Source organism: Aptenodytes patagonicus, chromosome Z, assembly GCF_965638725.1.
Source record: "Aptenodytes patagonicus chromosome Z, bAptPat1.pri.cur, whole genome shotgun sequence".
In the NCBI taxonomy this organism is placed as follows: Eukaryota; Metazoa; Chordata; class Aves; order Sphenisciformes; family Spheniscidae; genus Aptenodytes; species Aptenodytes patagonicus.
In genome coordinates this window covers 6,373,394-6,394,381 of record NC_134982.1, presented here as the reverse complement: position 1 = coordinate 6,394,381, position 20,988 = coordinate 6,373,394, and the positions used below count along the sequence as shown (strand labels likewise).

General features: G+C 39.1%; 1 protein-coding gene across 1 annotated transcript in view; it reads right to left on the bottom strand.

The window, feature by feature from the left end:
- LOC143172549 (GTP-binding protein Rit2) overlaps nucleotides 1-20,988 on the bottom strand; it is a 181,777-nt gene that overhangs the window by 78,987 nt on the left and 81,802 nt on the right. Inside the window, exon 4 of the mRNA XM_076362118.1 lies at nucleotides 9,466-9,657. Coding sequence (XP_076218233.1) covers nucleotides 9,466-9,657 — 192 coding nt within the window. The remainder of the gene's footprint in view (nucleotides 1-9,465; nucleotides 9,658-20,988) is intronic.

The window sequence follows — 20,988 nt, the reverse complement described above, 5'->3', positions numbered from 1 at the left end:
GAGATTTAGAAGCTGCCATTATACATGGACTGTAAGTGTAAAATTTGGACACTATGGATGAGAGATTGGAAATTTCCAGAATGGATATAACACAGAGAGATTTTCCCTTTCATTTTGTTTTTCAGATTGGTTTGTTTGGGTAACGGGGGTTTTTGGCTTTTTTTTTTTTTTCTTGTCATGACTGCACAGCTTAAACAACGTCACAGTGTGTGAAGCTAACATGCTGCTATTCTTAGCCAAGTTGTTAGATCTGGATAAAAACAAATCTCTAACTTCCTAATTAATCTGGGGGAAAAAAAAAAAAAAAGAGTCGTTAAGACAAGAATACAAGCAAATCTTCAAAAAGCAAAGATGATTAAACTGAGTAATCTTCTTTTCTTTAAATGTTAGGTCATGCTCTTATTATTTGTGACACCATGATGAGCTATAATTAAGTTCTGGCAAAATTTCTTCTTTCAAGTAATTTGAGCTACTACTGCAAAAACACACAGGAATCTATCCTTGCTACCAGGAATTCACATTTTTATATAAACAATGCACTCAGTAAATGTTGCTTCCTATATTAATCTGCTACTTTGCCAAGGGACTTTCATTTTTACGAAGTTGCTCATTACTGTCTCACTTTCAGGACAACATCTTCGCTCAAGTGGAGATTAACATGAAGAACATGCATTTGTTCCACTCTAATTAAGCATATGCTTAAATAGTTTCCTGAACTGGAATGGTAGTAAATGATATATGAGTTAGGCTGAAACCTTGATATTGCTGATGTAAAAATACCAGCATGTATATAAAAAGATACCTTCCCATTGCATGCCATTCTCTTTCACGTATATGTGCCCCTGTGGAGAAAATGAGGGGATAAATCCTGAGAGATGGGAGGTCATATTGCTTCAGGCATGGATGGTGGAGGGGCAAAACTGTTTTCCAATTAGTACTGCCTGATGTGGTATATTCATGCTTCTCCCCTTTCTGCATTAAGAAGAGGTTGATGCCTGGCTTGCACACAGTGTGCAAGAGGAAGATTCACAGACAGGACAATGAAGATTCCAGCAATTAAATTGAAAATGAATAAAACTGAATTTTGCAACCAGCGTTTTGGAGCACTGACCCTGGAGCAGGGCAGGCACCCGAGTGAGAATCACATACAGCTCCTTCTTTACGCCTTTCTCTGCTGGTGAAAAATAAACTATGGAAGTCCTTCAGGGATAATTAGCTTCCTCGCAAAATTTTATTTTCCAGCACAGGAATCTGTACAGGCTACTAACTAAGCCCTAGTCACCCAACAAATGATACCACTGTGGTTTTCTTTGCAAGCTGTACCTCTTTCTGTGGTCACTGTGTAACCAATGGCTTTCCCACTGCAAGGCTCTGAGGAATGCAACAGCATCCTGAACTTACTCACAAACAAGCCCTACACAAGGCTGTTTTGCAGAAGACTTGTGTGGGTAGTTTTCCAACAGCAGTTGCTTGCTTTAGTTAAGAAGAAAGATCCTGCTGGCATGGCTGCCAAATGAAAAGTGCATTAATGTCTTCACAACAGCTAATTTCCCAATTTACAGACCCAACAGACAAATCTCATAGTCCAAGTTCACCTTGAGGAGCAATCTAGGTCAAGAAGACAAGAGGTGAGAGGGTATATCTCTGTAGCTTCACACCTCTCCTCCAAGGCATTCTCCCACTGGAGTCAAACATGGCCACACCAAGTCAGGATTTGGTACATGGGGAGGACAAAATCTGTGAGGTGGAGGGTGAAGGTAAAGCAGGTAGAGGTAACAAGTACTGGGAGCCTTTTAAAACAATACAAAGTGTGTTGCTGTTTAATAGCCCTAGCCGTGAAGTGACCTTGCAGCACCACCCCTAGCGTATAGCCCTTGCTACATGTCCTGTCCTGTCCTGCTTTGGCCTCAAGAAATTAGTTGCCTCTGTTTTTATCTCTGAATATCCAGGGTTTCTGTTATAAACATTTTTTATCTGCAGTTCAGCTATTGTTTCTCTGTTGCTTCTTCTCTTATAGAGCAGCTTGTTATCTGCATCTTAGTCCCCTTCAAATGTCTTCTGCTCTGTGTTGAAGGGATTACAGGGCTTACAGGATGGTTCACTAGAGGTTAACACAATTATGAATCGAGAAATGAGCCAACAGTTTCATTACAATTGTCTGCGTGTCTGATTGCATTTACTGCAGCCTGGGTAATATGAAGCTGTAGTTTGTTTTTGTTTTTTTTTTTTTTTTTGTGGAAATATAAAAGCATTGTAATGACGAAGGTTCATTGTATAAATGAACCTTTGCTTGAGACAGTTAAGATAACAATAATAGAATTTCCTTCCAAGAGACTACAACTGCCAAATTGACTTCTACAATTGCATTGGCATAGAAAATCACACTTTTTTTTTTTTTTTTTTTTTTTGGGGGGGGTAGGGGGCAAACACTAAAAGATTTTATTTAAATTATATAAGAAAGACTTCTTAGGACAGTGAACAGTGTGAAAGAAATGTTGAACAGTCAGAATCAATTAAAAATAAATAGAAATTAGAGGTGTAGAGGAACATGACAGAATCCAGATACATATTTTGGTAATGTAAGAAAGTGATTATCAAAGGTTTGACAGTTTTCTAAGATAATAAAACATCATGACAACTTCAGTGGTTTTAGTTCCAAATATTCAGACAACTGTCATAGCTCCATCAAAACAGCAAAAATGGCTTATATTATTCAGAATTTGAAGAGCAAATGAAGAATATGATGTGATGTCATGTGGGAAAGGCAATATGCAGGCAAGCGAATGTAAGCGATGATGGCAACTCCTTAGAAATGTAATTCATTTTCAGCAGGCATTCATGCTAGCAAAATGGAACTGCATGGATGTCCATGGAAAATGAACAGCCAAGATGACATCAAGAGGGATGAATGGATTAATCTAAAAATTCTTTGCAACATTCAAATAAATAATTTTGAAGAATTTGCTCTTCTGTGCCATATTCTCCTCTGGCTTTTTTCCATTAAGGATATCACTAGGTTCTTTGTAGTTGTTATTTAGGGTAAGCCTGCCTGTATACATCTGAGATATTTTAAGATCACAGCTCACACTGCTCTTTAGAAGGGAGCACCACCTAAGAATGACTATTTAATAGATTTTATTCATTCAAAAACCAAAAGCAAGCTAAGCATGCTTCAAAAGTCTAGTCTGTAGTTAGCACCAACAATAATAACAGAATGAATCAGTAAGTTCAGATTCTCCACTGAAAGGATGTCATAAACAATTTTGTTAGTCTTCATCTCACCCAAGTATTGCTGTATAAAGGCTAGGAAGCTAGTTGTCCGTGCCTCCCTCTACAGTCAACAGAAAGACAGGTGACTTCACAGGCAGATACATCTCATTTTATGATACACTTCTATGATATGTGATAAATCCTGTTTTTCTCAATGGATTTTATAGAGAATCTGGCCAACTCATTTGGTTTAATCACTTTAACATGTCTATAGTTAACTGAAATGTACACTATTCTTTGTCAGTAAATAGCAGAAAATGCATTTCCCTTGACTTGCAGTTAGAAAGTTCAGAAGAAACAATGAAACCTTTCACTCTGTATAGAGCACTGGCCTGATAAATGGGAAACAAGAGCCTTCAGTAGACAGACTCTTCCACCCAAATGTCTTTTAGAGAAAATGGAACTGCTGGTGGTAAAGGACATTTACAAATTTGAGAGCAGTTTTAATCCCAAAAGCAAAAGAATTCAGCCTGATGTTAAGGTAAGAAGTTCAGAATACTGCAATTTCATTACTAATATTAGTAAGAGAGCATCTAGTAAATAATGCTTCATAGTCATGCACTGGTAAATGAAAATAAAATAAAACATAATGTCATACTCTGTAAGTATTTTCAGTGTCTCAGCCAGGCACCAGAAGGTATAGACTGACAATGTTGGAAATATACTGAACAGTTATTCATACAAAAGAAACCAAACCAAAACAAAAAGAACATTAGTTGTCTCAGACTCAACAGATATTTCAGGGTTTTAGAAGCCAGCATGAAAACAAAGCAACTGTCAAAATGGGAAATCTAAAAGTTGATGCTCACAGTATCTGATAACCAGTCAGATCATCTTGAGCAAATTCCAGAGTAAAACCTCATCGAAGTGATAATGTTCTGCAGGCAGCTGGTTCAGATCATGAGAATGTACTGAGCCACTGTAATCCTGGTTTGAGAATTATCTTATGGCATAATAAAACCTTAGAAAGAAAATAGAATGAAGCCCCTGTAATTAATTTGCACTCCAAATAAGATATTGTTCCATGCTAAAGACAGATTTCCTATTGATTTCATATTTCTTACTGAAGGAGCGAGGCTGTAAGAGGAGAGAAAAGGAAGCAAATGCTTTCAAAAGCACTGCTCCTGCTCATATTTGTGCTTGAAGCCAATAAGACAACTCATGTGTGGAAGGATAAACAACTGCATAATTCTTTTCAGGACCAAGACTGTACTGGCAAAACTAACAGCTTTGATGACAGGCTTCCCAGAGAGGCCAAGAGCTGAACGAAGCGTGAGCTGCCCTCGTAACCTTGGACTCAATGGACATCAACATGTTATCCATGGACTCGACTGAGCCCACAGCTTATTCCTCTGGGGTCAAACAAAAGCGTATAGGAAAAACTGCTCCATGAAGGCTATGCAATTTCTATATAGGTAAAATTTCCAGAGGGGTTCTTACATCTACATTAAAAGTTTGAAAAAACTACTAGAAAGTATCTATTCTTTCCAGCTCAGAGCTACAGCACATTGTTCAAAGGAGCTTATGTAGTTAGTTCCCCTCTGAATTGCTGAATGTAATATATTGCAGTGGTCGGTAGGCAGTCTTATGGATATTTTTTCAAACAACCTTTCAGCAGTGCCACATGTCTTTATTACAAAATATTTTAATTAAAAGCTGCAATTTAGCTTTCGCATGGCATGAGCTCAAATAGAATCAGTTGTTTATTGTCTTTTTTAAAGATGAATATGTTTTAATTAGATATTTACCCATTATACAGATTTTAAACTTCAGTAAGAACCAGATGTTGACCTGGGGTAAAGTGACAAAGCTTATCTGAAATAAAAGTATCTATTATACTACATATCAGCTGCTCCTAAATGTTTCTGAAACTCTATGGTTTGAGACCATTAAGACCAATAATAGTCTTATTGGCTTCAGGCACAAATATGAGCAGGAGCAGTGTTTTTGAAAGCATTTTCTTCTTTTTCTCTCCACCTACAGAAGACATTAAAAGACATATACAGCCTATCTTTATTAATCTGATGACTTTAATGTTAGAAAGCACTGAAATTAAAATGGTATCTAATCAAGCACTTAGTGCTCTATTTTATGCAGCAAACAGCTATGGGATAAAATGCATATAATACTTAAATATTTCTTAGAGCAATGGCTAAAAATCGAGGAATGAACACAGATGAATGCCTTAACCATTCATGTCCATTCGCTTTCCTGCTGAATCTCTGAACACAAAACGAAACAAGGTCAGAAAGGACCAGACGCAGCTGCAGTACTAATGGGTGGAAGGGAATGGAGGATGGAGGCAGCCTTGCCACTAGATTGAATATGCACATCAAGATAATGAGTTATTATATTTTTTCCCCACAGTTGTTTCAGAGTTGTTCCCCCACATTGTTTCAGAGAAAATGGAAAGTGCTTATTCTTTAGGCTGATGGATGTAATTAAAACTTGTTTTAAGGAGTACAGGCAAACCCATTTCTTAAGACATTAAAAATGACAGGCATACTTAAGGACAACAATAATTTCACTGAAGCCATCAGAAAATAAAAACATTATTTAAAAATAATAAGCTTGTTGGTTTTGTTTTTCAGTAGTGTTTCTGCTAACACAAAATTTTAATTGCAGATTAGTTTTATTCTCGTAGTTGATAGATTTGAGGCAAGCGACATACATCATTAATTGTATTGTGCAGGGGATCACATTTCAAACAAGAGCTTTGTCTGACTGAGCTACTACAGCCTGTCTGATTGTTGCGGAATTGTCATTAAATGGAAATGAAGCCTGGGAATGTTGAACTTAATGTTATGTTTCCAAATACCATGAATAACATTACGGTAGCTTTAATGAATTTCATAGGAGAAAAATGTCGTTAAACGAAGCAACAATATTAGCCCTGGTGCCCTAGCCAAATTCCAATCTGGCTAATTGCATTCTGACACCTACTATTTCTCAGTTGTTTGAATTTTGTATGTTTGTGTACCTCACTCTCTGTTCATTGATATGTCACTGCCATACGTTGTCAGACCATTGCTGCCTGTCACCCCAGAGTTAGCTGGCTACCACTCTTGACCATCCAAGCACTTTTAATGAAGCCGTAACTACAGTACATGACCTTGAAAAGATTCCTTTCAATCCACCTTCCCACAGCTCATCAAGTTACTTAGATATTGCTTAATCTAACAGGTAAGCATAGATATAACTTATTTCAGTGTTTGTTAAACATAGAGCACAACCTCACTTCCCAGTTCTGAAATGATGAGCTGCTGAAGTCTATTAACATACGTTTAAAGCTGGGCACAGAGATGACCTCCCACACATTAGTGCTTTTGTTGAGGTCAGAGAGGCACTCTGAGCAGTATCTCCTAATCGCCTCCATAGAACCAGGCTTTGCTTTGAATTGTAGAGCGGTCTCTGAGAACATTACCTGAACTATGGATGAAATTTAAGTGAAGATATGCTCCAGGAGCACAATTTACACACCTCAGCACCAACTAATCATGGAGACAATGGCCCTGGAGTAGAGCTAGTCCAGAGTTAAAAATAAATTCCCAAAATGTGGACTTCAGAATAAACTGTTTTGTTCTACAGTTCTACTCCTATTGGCTCATGCTACTTGCTCATGTAGATGTAGTCATATTCAAGTGCTTTATTCAAAGGAGCAGATCTGCATTGTATTATCTTACTAGTCTTTGAAGTAAGGGTGTCCCACAGCTCAAAGTCTGGATTGCAAAATATTTGAGAAAACCCTTCTGACATTGCCATGTTTGTTGACAGTTGTAGAGGGGTTAAGGAGGAAAAGAATCTGAAGACCTAAATCCTGGCTCATTGAAAGGTTTTTTTTAAAAAATAGGACCAATATTTAGAACTGTCTTGATACACATTCGGGCAGGATCTTCAGGGACAGCCTTGTATAACAGTTTTTTGTGTGTCTGTCACATCTCAAAGACAAAATTTCTAGTATCATTCCCAAGATCCTCCCCATGCCCTTTAATCTTGAGTGCTGTTTGTGATATCTAATTCAGACATTCACGCACGCTAATTTTCCTTTTTTGGGAGACCAGACAAGATCATCAGGGAGCATGTAAAACATTTAAAACAGGCACATATTTTTAATATGCATTGGCAGTGATTAAAATATAAATGCCCAACAAAACATAAGATCAGAAACAGGTAGTGACAAATATAATTCTCTTCCAAGAGTCTTTATATCACTTAGTGAACAGAGCATTCCTGAAAACCTCATCTACAGGTAACTGTAGGTAATCAATCATATCCCATTCCTGTTGGGATCAGGTGCAATGTCCTGTTCACTCAGCAGAACAACTGAATCCACATCCCTCCCCCATCTGGTATATAAGTATCCCAGAAGCTGCACAGATTGTATTCCATGTTGCACATGGCACTCTTGTTTGAAGTCTCAAGCTGCATGTTAACCTGCAACTGGATTGTCACCATTAAGGTTTTGTCACAGTACGATTTAGGGAGAAAGTCAATGATCTGGAAACACATGTGAAGTTTTAAATGTACATCATTAGATCTTCAGGACTAATTTCAGGCTTAACACTGCCTTGGATTTTCTTCAGGTAGAAGGAAGAAGACAAAGAAATGGGGAAAAAAGTGACAGGATAAGTGGAGAAGAGCAGACAGGATCATGTGAGCACAGATGCTAATGAAGTTAAAAATACCATTTTATTTAACTGTTACATATGTCTGCACAGAAGTCAATCATTTGAAAGCAATTGTGGTGTGTATAAAAAGCCTTTTAAGATTTCCATATAGAATTTTTTTTTTCCCCCTTTTTGAAGTTTCTGTTTAAGATTAAGGATATTTTCCATTCAGTACCAGGTCACAAGCAAGCCATTTCTAAGATGGTCTCTCTCTAACTCACTTCCTTGCACACACACACATCAACACAAACAGCAAGTAGGAAGTGGAGAGGAAGCAAAAGGAAAAGAGTCAGCAAAGATTACTAAAGACTTTGAGAGAGACACAGTCAATGCCCTCATAGTCAAAGAAATCTACTGCTCTATGTGTGGTGGTGGTTCAAATCTTGTTGTGCTGGTTTTGGCTGGGATAGAGTTAATTCTCTTCACAGTAGCTAGTATGGGGCTGTGTTTTGGATTTGTGCTGAAAACAGTGTTGATAACACAGGGATGTTTCCATTATTGCTGAGCAGTGCTGACACAGAGTCAAGGCCTTGTCTGCTCCTCACCCCACCCTACCAGCGAGCAGGCTGGGGGGGCACAAGCAGTTGGGAGGGGACACAGCTGGGACAGCTGACCCCAACTGACCAAAGGGATATTCCACACCATACGATGTCATGCTCAGCATGTAAAGCTGGGGGAAGAAGAAGGAAGGGGGGGACGTTCAGAGTGATGGTGTTTGTCTTCCCGAGTCACTGTCACATGTGATGGAGCCCTGCTTTCCTGGAGATGGCTGAACACCTGCCTGCTGATGGGAAGGAGTGAATGAATTCCTTGTTTTGCTTTGCTGGCGTGCGTGGTTTTTGCTTTGCCTGTTAAACTGTCTTTATCTCAACCCACGGGTTTTACTTTTTTTTTTTCCCCTCGATTGTCTCCCCACTCCCACTGGGGGGCGGGGAGGGGAGGGTGAGCGAGTAGCTGTGTGGTACTTAGTTGCCGGCTGGGGTTAAACCATGACACTTGTATACAAATCAAAGTGAATTCAAGTCTTGCATGTCCCCATCTTACCTGAACACTCTAATAACACAGCCACTGGCTTTTCAGGCAAAGGTGACCTTATGTGCATTTATCTATTTTAACTAGAACTTTTTTCAGTCTGAGTTTGAGAAACCTTTAATTAAATCTACTACATTTACGAAAAAAATCTGTATTTAAAGGTTGGTAACTTCCAAAGAAAACAGGTTTTTTTTGCCACAAAGATCCTGACTGAATCTATTTCCATGTTGAACATGTATATAACTTCCAATGAAAATAGTGGGATTCCTTTTCAAGTAAAAATGAAAAACATTTGGATGTGATTGGCCAAGACTACTTTAAGATCCATAACATACAAATGAAAAGTCCTTAATTTATTACCAATCCTAGTGTGTTGCTCTTTGATTAAACCTCATCTTGTGCTAATAATTCTCAGTAGTACTGTACAACATATGCTACAGAAATCCCTGAGGTAGCCAAGGAAAAGCAAGCCAAAAACAGCAGAGAAGTTGCTTACCTGTCTGAACTCTTCAAGATCTATTTTGTTTCCCACCAGCACTAAGGGGATGTCATAGGAGTGCCGGACACGATAAATGAGTTCCTTAAACTCAGCAGCTTCTTGAAAGGATTGGCGGTCTGTGATGGAATAGCAGATAATGAAGCCTTCTCCGCCTCGCATGTATTGGTCCCTCATGGCTGTGAATTCTGCCTATGGAATAGGAAGAACATGCTCAGTAATTTGGCAAACAAAATTATCCAGCTGTAAATAACGAACTTGTGAAAAAGTTCCCCCCATTTCCTACATAATTCCACATTGCTTGTTTTCTGTTTTCAATACTGCTCGCTGAAACTTGTGCATCTTTCTGGGGTCATCACCTGGATAATACACCACCAGGGTTTCTCTGAGGACCTTTTTTTTTTCCTTTTCCCATCAAGGGGACTCTGTCCTCTAAGAATATGAAATTATTATGCCAGCGCCTGCATACAGAAAATACTGTCTCATGTATTTCTAAAACCTCCTGCAGCACTTTCGGTAAACATAGATGACTTGCAATTGAATGAATACTAACAGGTGTAAAAGAAGAGCTATATTACTGTCTAGGGATGGGAGACAAACTCCTTACTATGCACTCACTTCAAAAGCTCAGTAATATCAAAAAAGACATTAATTGACTCCCACCAGCTTTGGAATAGTGCCTAGTAAAACAAGAGTATAATCTGCAAAAAGTTCTACTCTTTCAAATGCTCTCAGAGAAGCTGGGGGTTTCAGTTCAGTGTGGGATAATACCATTAAATGAAAATGAACAATTCCAAATTGTTAAGAGAATTGTGTAAGAATTGGTCCAATTCTCTCCTCCTGCATTTTCCTCTATTTATGTATGTATTTATTGTCACAGCAGCACTTCTGGTTATCAGTATGTTTTTTTCAGAAGTATTTAACAACTGCTGCATTGTACAAAAATCAAAACTTAGTTTTCAAAAACTAGTGTCAGGCACTGTGGCTTGAGAATATCTTTTAAAGCCAGCTTCTTTTTCAAGTTTGTTTGCTCCTCTTGATCACAGCCCAGAATAACCCAACACCATGGCAACAGTCGGTCAGGATCAGAATCCTCCTGACAGAGTCAGTTCTCCAGAGATATTAAGATGCAGGAAGGTCTGATAAAGCAAGGAATACACATATCGCCATTGGACCACTTCTATGAGCAGCAGGATGCAATATCAAGTCCTGTATTTTTTACTGTGTTGAGAATTTAGGCTAACATTTTTAAAACAGTTTAGTTTATATATATATCCTCAGTTCTTGCTGAAAATTGAAGGGAAATGGATTGCTTATGCTCTTTTAAAAGTCTCAGCCTTAAATCTCTCTCAATAGTCACTCATGTTGATTGATAATACTTCCTGTGAATAGACTTTCGTGTTGACCATTATCATTTATTCATGATGTATCTTTTACCCAAGGGCTTTCTTATATATCATTCAAAATATTTCACCTGCTACAGGAAAAGTTCATAGACTAAGCTCCACAATAGCAGACTAATAGGCAATTTAAGGGTAGGATTCTGCTTTGAGACTTACTTGGAATTTCAAAATGTCTAAACTATCACCACTAGCATCCCAGGAGAGTTTATTAACTACCAAGCTACAGCATAGAGTGGATCAGGCCATATTCTACCCCATCCTTTTGAAACTGGATGTGTAAGAAGTAGGGCAGCAGTGGGGAGAAACACAGAAGATGTCAAACAAAACGGATTCTACATTCTGCTGGTTCGTGCGAGACAATGAATGGAGATCTGTCTCTATTCCCAGGTCTTTGCCTGCCACCTACATTAGATAGCCACTGTATTAATAAACAATGCGACACCAAACTGGAGACCATATCCAAGGTATCCAAATTATGGATAGGGAGTGTTAATGACTAAACACAGAGACATACTTCCTCTCCCTCACTCGCCCTCAGGTCCCAGGCTTTCCTGCCAGAACAAGGGTCTCTCTGCACACCTCCGTGCCCCCGATTTTCTTCTCTTTGCATCAGTCACCTAGAACTGTTCTGCATCATGATTAGTAAGGGAGTCTCCTTTGTAGGAGGAGCTGAACAAAGCCAGGATCCCTTCAGGCTGAGCAGACAATGGAAACCTTATGTGGAGTTAAACTTGTGGATTAAGGCCTCTGAATTTAGCTATCTATGTGTAGCTGCAGGCCACTATCTAAGCTCCTATTGTAGGTAATAGTAAGCTAAACAATGCAATCAATGGACTACAGATTGCTTCTGCTGATGAAAAATAATCATCTGTTTAGTTATCTAATTATCTATTTTTTGTTTATCTGTTTTTGGTTTTAGAGTGAGCTGAACATTTATACAACTGAATGAAGCCGCTAGCTCCCATGCAGACACCTAAAAGTAGATGTTTTGGTATGGAACCTAAATCCCAGCCCAGATGACCTGTTTTCCTGGGTTAAAGATTTCATAAGTCAACTACTGTAACACTGTATGATTATTCTGCACAGCCTTTTACAAGGAATGAACTCTGCTAAGTGAGTTGATCCACCTCTAGGAAGTGCTCAGAACTTTGTACACTCATTTATAGCCATTTATGGCAAACTAAAAAGAAATTAGGTCACATATCCCTGTTTCAGTTACTCACAGTAAGTGACTTTCTGCAGCATGAGGACTCCCAGGATCACTCCCCAGGAATGCTTAATGACTTTCTTTGACTGCCAGGAGACTCTGGGCTCCTAATTTTACACACTGTGAATCATTCCAAAGGGACAAAGTGATCAGCTTTTAGGCACTGCCATTCTTGAGTGGGAGTCATTTACCTACGTGTTCTGGTTCATGCCTGTGCATAATTATGACTTTCAGGACATTAATTAGTTTACTTCTGCAATTTTTTATTTTGACATGTTATTGCTGCTGATGTATTAGACTACGCAGCCAAAATACTTTAGTGTCATGTTTGCAGTGATCCATTTTCAGAGGCATTAATGATTCTATGCAAACTAGGTTGGGGATATCCACTTTGTTTTCTGTTGACTGTTAGCTCAGTCATTTCCTTTCTTATTTTTTGATGTTGATTTTCACTTCTCAGCTTTTTCCCCTTGGCATGATTGCTCATTACAGAGTCAAGGACTCTGAGGTCAAACATAAATAAGACTTTTCTTGGATTTGAAAAAAAGTGAGTTTTTTAATTCTGTTCACCAAGAACCCCAACATAATAGTATATCCTAAGAAAAAGCATAAATACAATTTCCAATAAACATACTATAACCCTTGCAATAATGTATGCGTATTATATATACAAGACAAAGGACTAAGATGTGATTAAATCTGTTTGTTAATTTTTTAGTTCAAGTCCTACTCCAGACTTCACTGTTTACATGTATCTCTACAGTAAGCAGAATCAAAATCCAAATTCACCTGGGTTTTGTGGATGTTCAGAGGTAGATGGAGATAGACCCAAAGGTTTTACTGGTTTTTCAGTGGTTTTATTTTTATGTTTTGCCTGGTTCTCTTATAAAATAAGCAACAGAGTATCTGTGCAGCTGGCACATTAATATCTACTTTAATTGTTTCCTGCTGTAAAAGTAGCTTTCTAAAAAATTATTCAGGAGTAGTACTAGATGCTATTTGCTACTCAATAGGGGGAAAATATGAAACATTCCCAAGTCAGTAAATGCCAAAGGGAAGAGACAGAAGGAAATCACACCTCCTCAAAAGGAAATAAATTCTGAGAATTAAAGTGAAGATTTGTCATGCTTATAGCACTTTGCAGCTTGACATCAGTCTCTAATACTCTCTTGTGTATTATGACTAAGACTTAACTGAAAAGTGTGGTAAGAAATCTTTTGAAACAAAATTACCATTCTTCTTGGGAGAGATGTTATACTTGAGAACAAGCATCAAGTCTGGATAGAAACAAAATAAAACTTTTCTAAAAGTTGAAAGAAGGCAGCATAACTTTTTTCCTTTTCTTTTTCCATTATAATTGAATGCAGAAAAAATCTGATAGTAATTCTCATAAGATTATATATATGTCTACCTGTTGTTGAAGAAAGAAAGCAAGAAAATCTCCCAATGATTAGGTCTCTTCTAAATGGATGTGACATTTGCCTTTTACCAGTTATTGGGCATCTCATATGATTTTTCAAAGATGACAGAATGGCCTCACAATAACACAGAACAGCTCCCTCAACATGCTCAGATGCATCCCATCCTGTCATATCAAACTGCATACACCCAGCTTAACTAACCTGTCCCTTGTTGATCCCCCTCTGCTAAGGGTAGTATATCTCTTCCTCAGACTTTCCTGCAAGGTGTAAAGACCTGGGAGGCATAAGAGCACACCTTGCCTGTGAAGGCTGGGATAGCGAAAGTCCTAAGTGTGTTAGTCCTTTCTGTGTTCCTCATCATCAGGCCACTCACTCCTTTCAGCAGCAGTCCCACCTTTTTCTTGGTCTTCGTTTAGTTCCTAGTGTACCTGTAGAAACCTACCTCGTTGCCTTTTACATCTCTCAAAAGTTACAACTTTGGCTTTCATAATCCAGTCCATTCATGCCCAAGAAATACTTCCATGTTGATCCTTGGGAGACTGTCCTTGTTTCCACATTTCATCCTTCTGTATATGCCTGCTTTTTCTATTAGCTTTTAGGAGAACAACTTAGCAAAGAAGAAAATACTTATTCCCTGTATTCTCTCTGTCATCTTGATTTATCCTCTTTTATCCCAATTTTCATAATGAGCAAGAGAAAGCTTTTTATAAAGAGCAGTAGTTTTAATGAGTTTTAAAATTCATATTGTTTTCATATAAATATAAATAGGACTAGTATGGTTTTTTTTTTTTCATTAGAGATTAGAATCCTTTCCAAATAAGATCAGTATCTTAATGTCTCCAGAAAAGGAAACAAAGGCATTGAGCAGCAAAGTCAGATAGACTAGATCCTTATGAAGGATTAGTTTATGGGTTGCTATCAAACATAACAGTCTGGATCTAACGTTCAGCTCAGTTTCAGTCAACATTGCTGACTGAAAGAATCTAGGAAGGTGTATCACAAAGTTCACTGAAGCCAAGTCTGTTTCTTTACTGTTTCCTAAGTATTTCCTCCTGAACAATGGTGGAGAAAGAGTGCTGGGCTAGAAAAGCTTTTATCCAACTCAGAATAGAAATTGTTAAGAAGCAACCTCTTCCACATCGCCATTTTACGCCAGCAGAACTCAAAACTGAAGCCTGTTCTCCTGGATCCCCATGTTATGCACTGCTAATAGATAACCTTGTCAGCCCCAAAGGGATAAGAAAGAAAGGGGCGGAAGAAAAGAACTAACAAAAAAAAGGGCACAGGCAATGAGCAGGGGGTCACCATATGTGTCCCTTCTTTTTCATTGTGTGGTGATGTGTTTCAGGAGGAAACACAGTGGAATGCTTAGAAGTGCAGTCCTTCTCCACACTCCTCAGAAGTCTAGTGCTTAGAAATTTAAAGATGCAGCACCTCGGAAACAAGGGTGCCATGTTTTTCAAACTACACACACACTCCGCACATTTTGATGTCTGTTCTTTTTTTATGACCTTGGCTTGTATCTCTGGAAGAGGTCAGAGTCTCCCCAGGGAGGCCAGCCTCACAGTTTGAGAAATGCCACTTTCTATATCTTCTCATCTTATGTTCTGCTTGACTTTAGAACCAGGAATCTGCTAACAGATGTTCTTAATCAAAGCTGTCTCCCTGATTACCACAGGGGTCATTCTTATTATGAAGGGGTTTTTTTACATTTCTAGTGAACATTGGTGTGTGTGTGTGTGTGTATGTGTTTCTTGGAAACAGGCAGGACATTGTTCATCTATGACAATGAACAAACAAGGGTAAAATGAACAAAAAGGACATAGAAAACTCAGTGGGGGAAAAAAATAATCTTTCAAATAGTGAGTGAGAGAATCAAAAGTAAATAACACACAACATAAAAGAAATATGTGAAAATGCATTGTTCACTTTAAAAAAAAATCAGAGTTTTTGTTTACAAAAAAGTTGAGAATTTCTTTTATCTCAGGAAAGTTTTTGTGAATATGGTCAAAGATTATTTTTTAGCAGCAAATGTTTTTCAAAGCTAAAGTGCAGCCCTCATATCTCTCTGTTAATAAATTCTCTTACACACATAAACATCACAGTTGACTTCATTGGGATTACATATCATTCACTTGGCACTGCTTGTCATAAAGTGCTTTGCTTTTCTTTTACCTCCTGAAATAGATTTACCTAAGGAAAGTACACTGGTGAGAAGTGCTGTGACAATTATTTGGTTTTCACTAATTTTTTAGGGTTGGTTGGGGTTTTTTTTGGGGGGTGGGGGGGTAAAAGCAAGTAGCTTTTAAAAACTTATTTGTAAAAGCAAGCAACAAGAAACCTGCAGCAACTACATTTCAAATGAGAAAGCATCCAGATAGGAAGTTGGTGGATATTATATCTTATAAGCACCATAATACCGCTACTAACCTAGATGCAAAGGATGAGACTTGTTTCATCTGCTTTCTGCCACTGAAGAGGTAGTCACCTATTCTACATTAGTCTTCAAGTCTCTCTCTACAGTCAGGAGAGAGAGGTGATCAACTCCAGAGAGTAATTCAACCCATCCTCAGAGAAGCGTTTAAGATACTAGTGATGATTTCCGTACCTCTCTCACTACCTCAACAGAGACTAAATAGCAGTCCCAGCCTCTGAGGTCCACAATATCAGCCACAGCCCCTGCTGTTTTCGATTTAGTATGAGAACAGTGTTGATAAGACAGGGATGCTTTAGTTATTGCTGAGCAGTGCTTACACTAGTCAAGGGCTTTTCAGCTTCTCGTGCTCTACTGACTGAGAAGGCTGGAGGTGCACATATCCTTCATGCATTTGGATGATAAGGGTTGTCCTCCTTTTCATTTTAAACTTTTCATTTAGTTTCTACAAGGCTGTTTTATTTCCAACAGAGTTCGAAAGGTCAAGAGGAAGTAACATCTAGTGCCTAAAGCCAATGGTGGATTTTTGCCTTCACAGCACTCAGCAGTGGGAAACACTATCCATCAGCATGGGTTAAATTACAGTAGGAGATAATAAACAGATACGCTTTGTCCTGGTTTTGGCTGGGATAGAGTTAATTTCCTTCCTAGTAGCTGGCACAGTGCTGTGGTTTGGATTTAGGATGAGAAGAATGTTGATGATAACACACCGATGTTTTAGTTGTTGTTAAGCAGTGCTTACACTAGTCAAGGACTTTTCAGCTTCCCGTGCTCTACCGACTGAGCAGGCTGGAGGTGCACAAGAAGCTGGGAGGGGGCGCAGCCAGGACAGCTGACCCCAACTGGCCAAAGGGATATTCCATACCATGGGACATCATGCTCAGCAATAAAAAGCTGGGGGAAGAAGAAGGGGGGGGACGTTTGGAGTGATGGTGTTTGTCTTCCCAAATAACCGTTACGCACGATGGAGCCCTGCTTTCCTGGAGATGGCTGAACACCTGCCTGCGATGGGAAGGAGTGAATGAATTCCTTGTTTTGCTTTGCTGGCGTGCACAGCTTTTGCTTTCCCTATTAAACTGTCTTTATCTCAACCCATGAGTTTTCTCACTTTTACCCTTCTGATTCTCTCCCCCATCCCACCGGGGGGGGAGTGAGCGTGCGGCTGTGTGGGGTTTAGTTGCTGGCTGGGGTTAAACCACGACATGCTTTTTCCATCACAGAAGTCAGAGTTTCAAACCTGCTGCCTTTGCTCACAGGATTCCAACATGCACCATCTATAGGTTCCCAGCAATGACAGAACAGAAAACAAGCAAGCACTGAACTGTATCAGCATCACTTCAAACTCTCTCCTTGCTTCCCTCCGATTTCCAGTCATCCTTTGCAAACAGGAAAGGATGTTACATAGCAAAAGATACAGAAAAGTTTGCAGCAGGTGGTACTCAGCCACCTGTGCCAGCCTAAACCATCTGTCACATCACTGGGAGGAAGGAAGGGAGCTGAATAACGGCTCAGATACTGACCAAAGAAAATGCAGGGGCTCTGGCTTAAATACTGGAGGACAGGGATTGATTCTTCTCTGCGTCAAGTCTTTACACTGTTCTGGTTGTACATCAAACCCCTCTCTCACAAACCTTTTTGCCTGCTCTAGTAATGATCCAGGAGAAGTTCAAAATGGGATTAGTATAAATGAGAATTAGCCCATAAGCCTGCAGTGGAAGTGGATTATTATTATAATCAGTCCCTTGATTAATGATCAGTCAGTGTCTCATGCCTTATAATTACAGGAAGGAATCCTTGCTTCTGTTATAAAACGGCAATATCCCTTTCCTTCTGTGAATTTGTACTGGGGACAAAATGCACATCACTGATGATGGGAACAGTATAAAGATAACATGAAAGGTGCAGTCCATGTTCCTAGCAGACTAATGTCTTTCTGAACTTAATGTGACAGCCTTCCAAGGCAATATTATGAACTCCACATTGTACAAAATCAGTAGCCTTTTCTTAACTCTGAGAATGTACAAGTAAAAAGCTGAGACAGATACCAAAATTAACCTGTAATTTAGAAGACAACCAGGACCAACAATACCAACCCTGTTCAAATCAGTGCCTATTTATCTGGCTAGTCCTCCCCCTCTTTAAGCTAATTTATTTACCTGGAAAGGGAAACAGGCAGGAAGAAGGAGGATATTCATAACAGGTGATCTTTGCTGGAAGAGACAGGTATGATTTTCAGTTTTGTGACAAATAGCAACGTTACTTCTTAGCTATTACTTTCCAGGGTTCTCTGGTGGTCAGTGTACACTCTGGAAATGGAGGAGATAAGCTCACCCAGGTAGACTGAATGAGAGGGAGCACCTCAAGACCTTGCCTATGGGCAAGAAGATGGTCCAAGATGAGTAATGGATGGTTGGCAGTTTCAGAAACACGATTAGACTTGCACTGAACATGAAATGAAAGCACAGTCTTGCATTCCTAATTTTCACAAATTTGGGCTGAAAACTTTCTAAAATAATTTCCCTCTCCTACCCTTCCTCCACACTTATGTTCTTCAGCATTAACCTTTTCCCTCTAGAAACAGGTCTTCAGTCCCAGACAGGAGCTGGTATTACACTAGACCTCAGTTCAGGATTCTTTCTGAAGACTAATGTATTTGCATGGAAAGAGATGGACTCCTGCACACCAGTTAATACATCTTTAATCTCTGACTACTGGAGAGACTTTATGAACCTCTAAAGTCCTGAATATAAAGAATGAATTAATTAAAAAGAAAGACTTTTATTTCTTAATCTGAGTTATTATATCAGGTTAATTCATGAGGACATTAGTCTCATCTTCATTCAGATGAATCTGAGATTTTGGATAGGTAAGGCTAAATTTTCACCCTTTCTGCAAAACACTAGTTTGTGAGGTTAGTTTGATTACTGACTTCTTTAAATTGTTGTGGGACACAATCTCTTTTCATCACTTGTGAATCCATGTCGTTTCCCACATGTGAGTTTAAAGATTCAGGTTCCCCTTCTCTTTTCAGCTATGATACTTCTTCCCATCATATCCGATATTGCTCACAGTCACGGACCATGCAGGATTAAGTCTCATGAAAAGCAGGTGTAGATGTCCCTTCACACCCTGAATGCTGATGGATCACTAGTGCACCGCCCCATTTGCTAACAGCACAACATTTTGTATGCACTTGCTCTTCTGTATTCACATACTGTTCGGCATCATGGCCGGCTTATAAAGTAAGATTGAACCACATCAGCCTGGCAGAAAAAATAAGTGAAGGAAAATAAATAAGGAAAAAAAAAGACAAATGAGAACGACTTCCAATAAAATAACTCAGGACTTCAAAAAATAGCATCACACAGTGACCCTTCTTTCTCACTAAGGAACTACTAAATAACCTGCACTGGCACTCAGTCCCTCCCTCCAGAAGTAGCTTCTCTGCATTGATGTTCCCAACGTTCCCACTCTAATTGCCCTCCTGGCTTCAGGTGATAATATATTTGCCAGTTTGCTGCAACTGTATTTTTGTTAATTTAATTAATCCTGCTCTTCCAAAGATGGTTTGTCTTATGCAGTAATGAAAATATGCAGTCCATCACCTGGGAGATGATATCTACTTTTCGTTCACCCCAAAATATGGATGGAATCACCATATCGGTTCTCCACAACGCCAGTAAAATGCTTCAGTGCTACACTCCCTAACTCAGAGAACTGTCTTTTTCTTTCATATTAATGCTAATGGTTTCTCTCTTAGGGATAAACACCTTAGTAATTTTTGCCTAAATGCAGGCACTGAAGTAATCTTCATTGTTAACTACCTCTAAAACCCCCAACTGCATTTGGTTTATCATGCACCATATAACACTTTTTCCCCCTCCTCATTGGTATGCAAGAAAGAATAAAGCTAATTTTCACCTTTTATCACAAATGCATCATAAACGGTAAAGGGAAAGAATTAATAGCTCGGTAATTACATTTTAGTAAACAGCAGAGTCAAAAAAAAAAAAAGACAACAACCCACTAGTGAAGAGGTAATGACTGCAGCTGCAAGCAAGGGCTCGCCAGGGATTCAGACAAGCTCTTGTCAGCTTACACGGGGATTGCAGACTTGCCATCTTCCCCAGTGAGGCTTGTGCAGCCTTGCAGAAGTGAAACAGGAGGCGATGGAGTCAGACACCTCATTGCTCTGATAAACGACTGCAAATGATATTCTGGCTTGCATATATATTCTCCCATGATGACTTCTATAACTAGTGTGCTTACCTTAAAAATTCCACAACATAGGTATTTCTCTCCCCTCCCTTGTGCCCTACTCGTCACCAGAGACATAATTTGAACTAAGAATCTGAAGAGGGGGGCAAAAAAAAAGAAGCAAACAACCTGCAGAGTGGCTTTTTTAGACTTTTCTAGCATTTAATCAATTGTGCGCTCATTTCTGTCACTGAAATTTTGCTCAGTGTTTATCTGAGGGATGTGCTCCCTAGGGACTACATAAATCATCACCAATACAAATGCAAAATAGCTATGTTATAGCTGCACTGATTTTGTATTGCTTACAATATTAAAATCTGGTATGACTGTGACACAAAAGGACTGAGTTGTCATGTCCCTGTGACTTCCAGCATGAAGGACATCCCACCGTTCTTTTTTATTTGCATTTGCTCTAATGTTTCTGGTGCAGGTGAGATGGCTAGGTAGCATTAAGTGCACAGAGATTGGCATCTATACAGTCCTGCAACATCGCTCTCGGTGACCTTCTGGTGACTTGTGGGAACAGAGCCTCAGCTGAAAGAGCAGGAACGTGTGTCACCCCGACTGCGAGCAGTTCACAAAATGTCTGTAAGGTACCTCCACATGCAGTGCAGCTATCCTGCACTAAGAGATGTTCAGTGGGACCAGTTCTCCTCTAACAATTCAAACTTTTTCAAACCAGCTTTTTATGGAGCTGATCATCACTTCATACATTCAACATACAATGAAGATTTCATCCAGATCCATTACTAGGTTATCTAGGCTTTAAAGTAAATGAGGAATTGTTTATCTGAAGCTAAT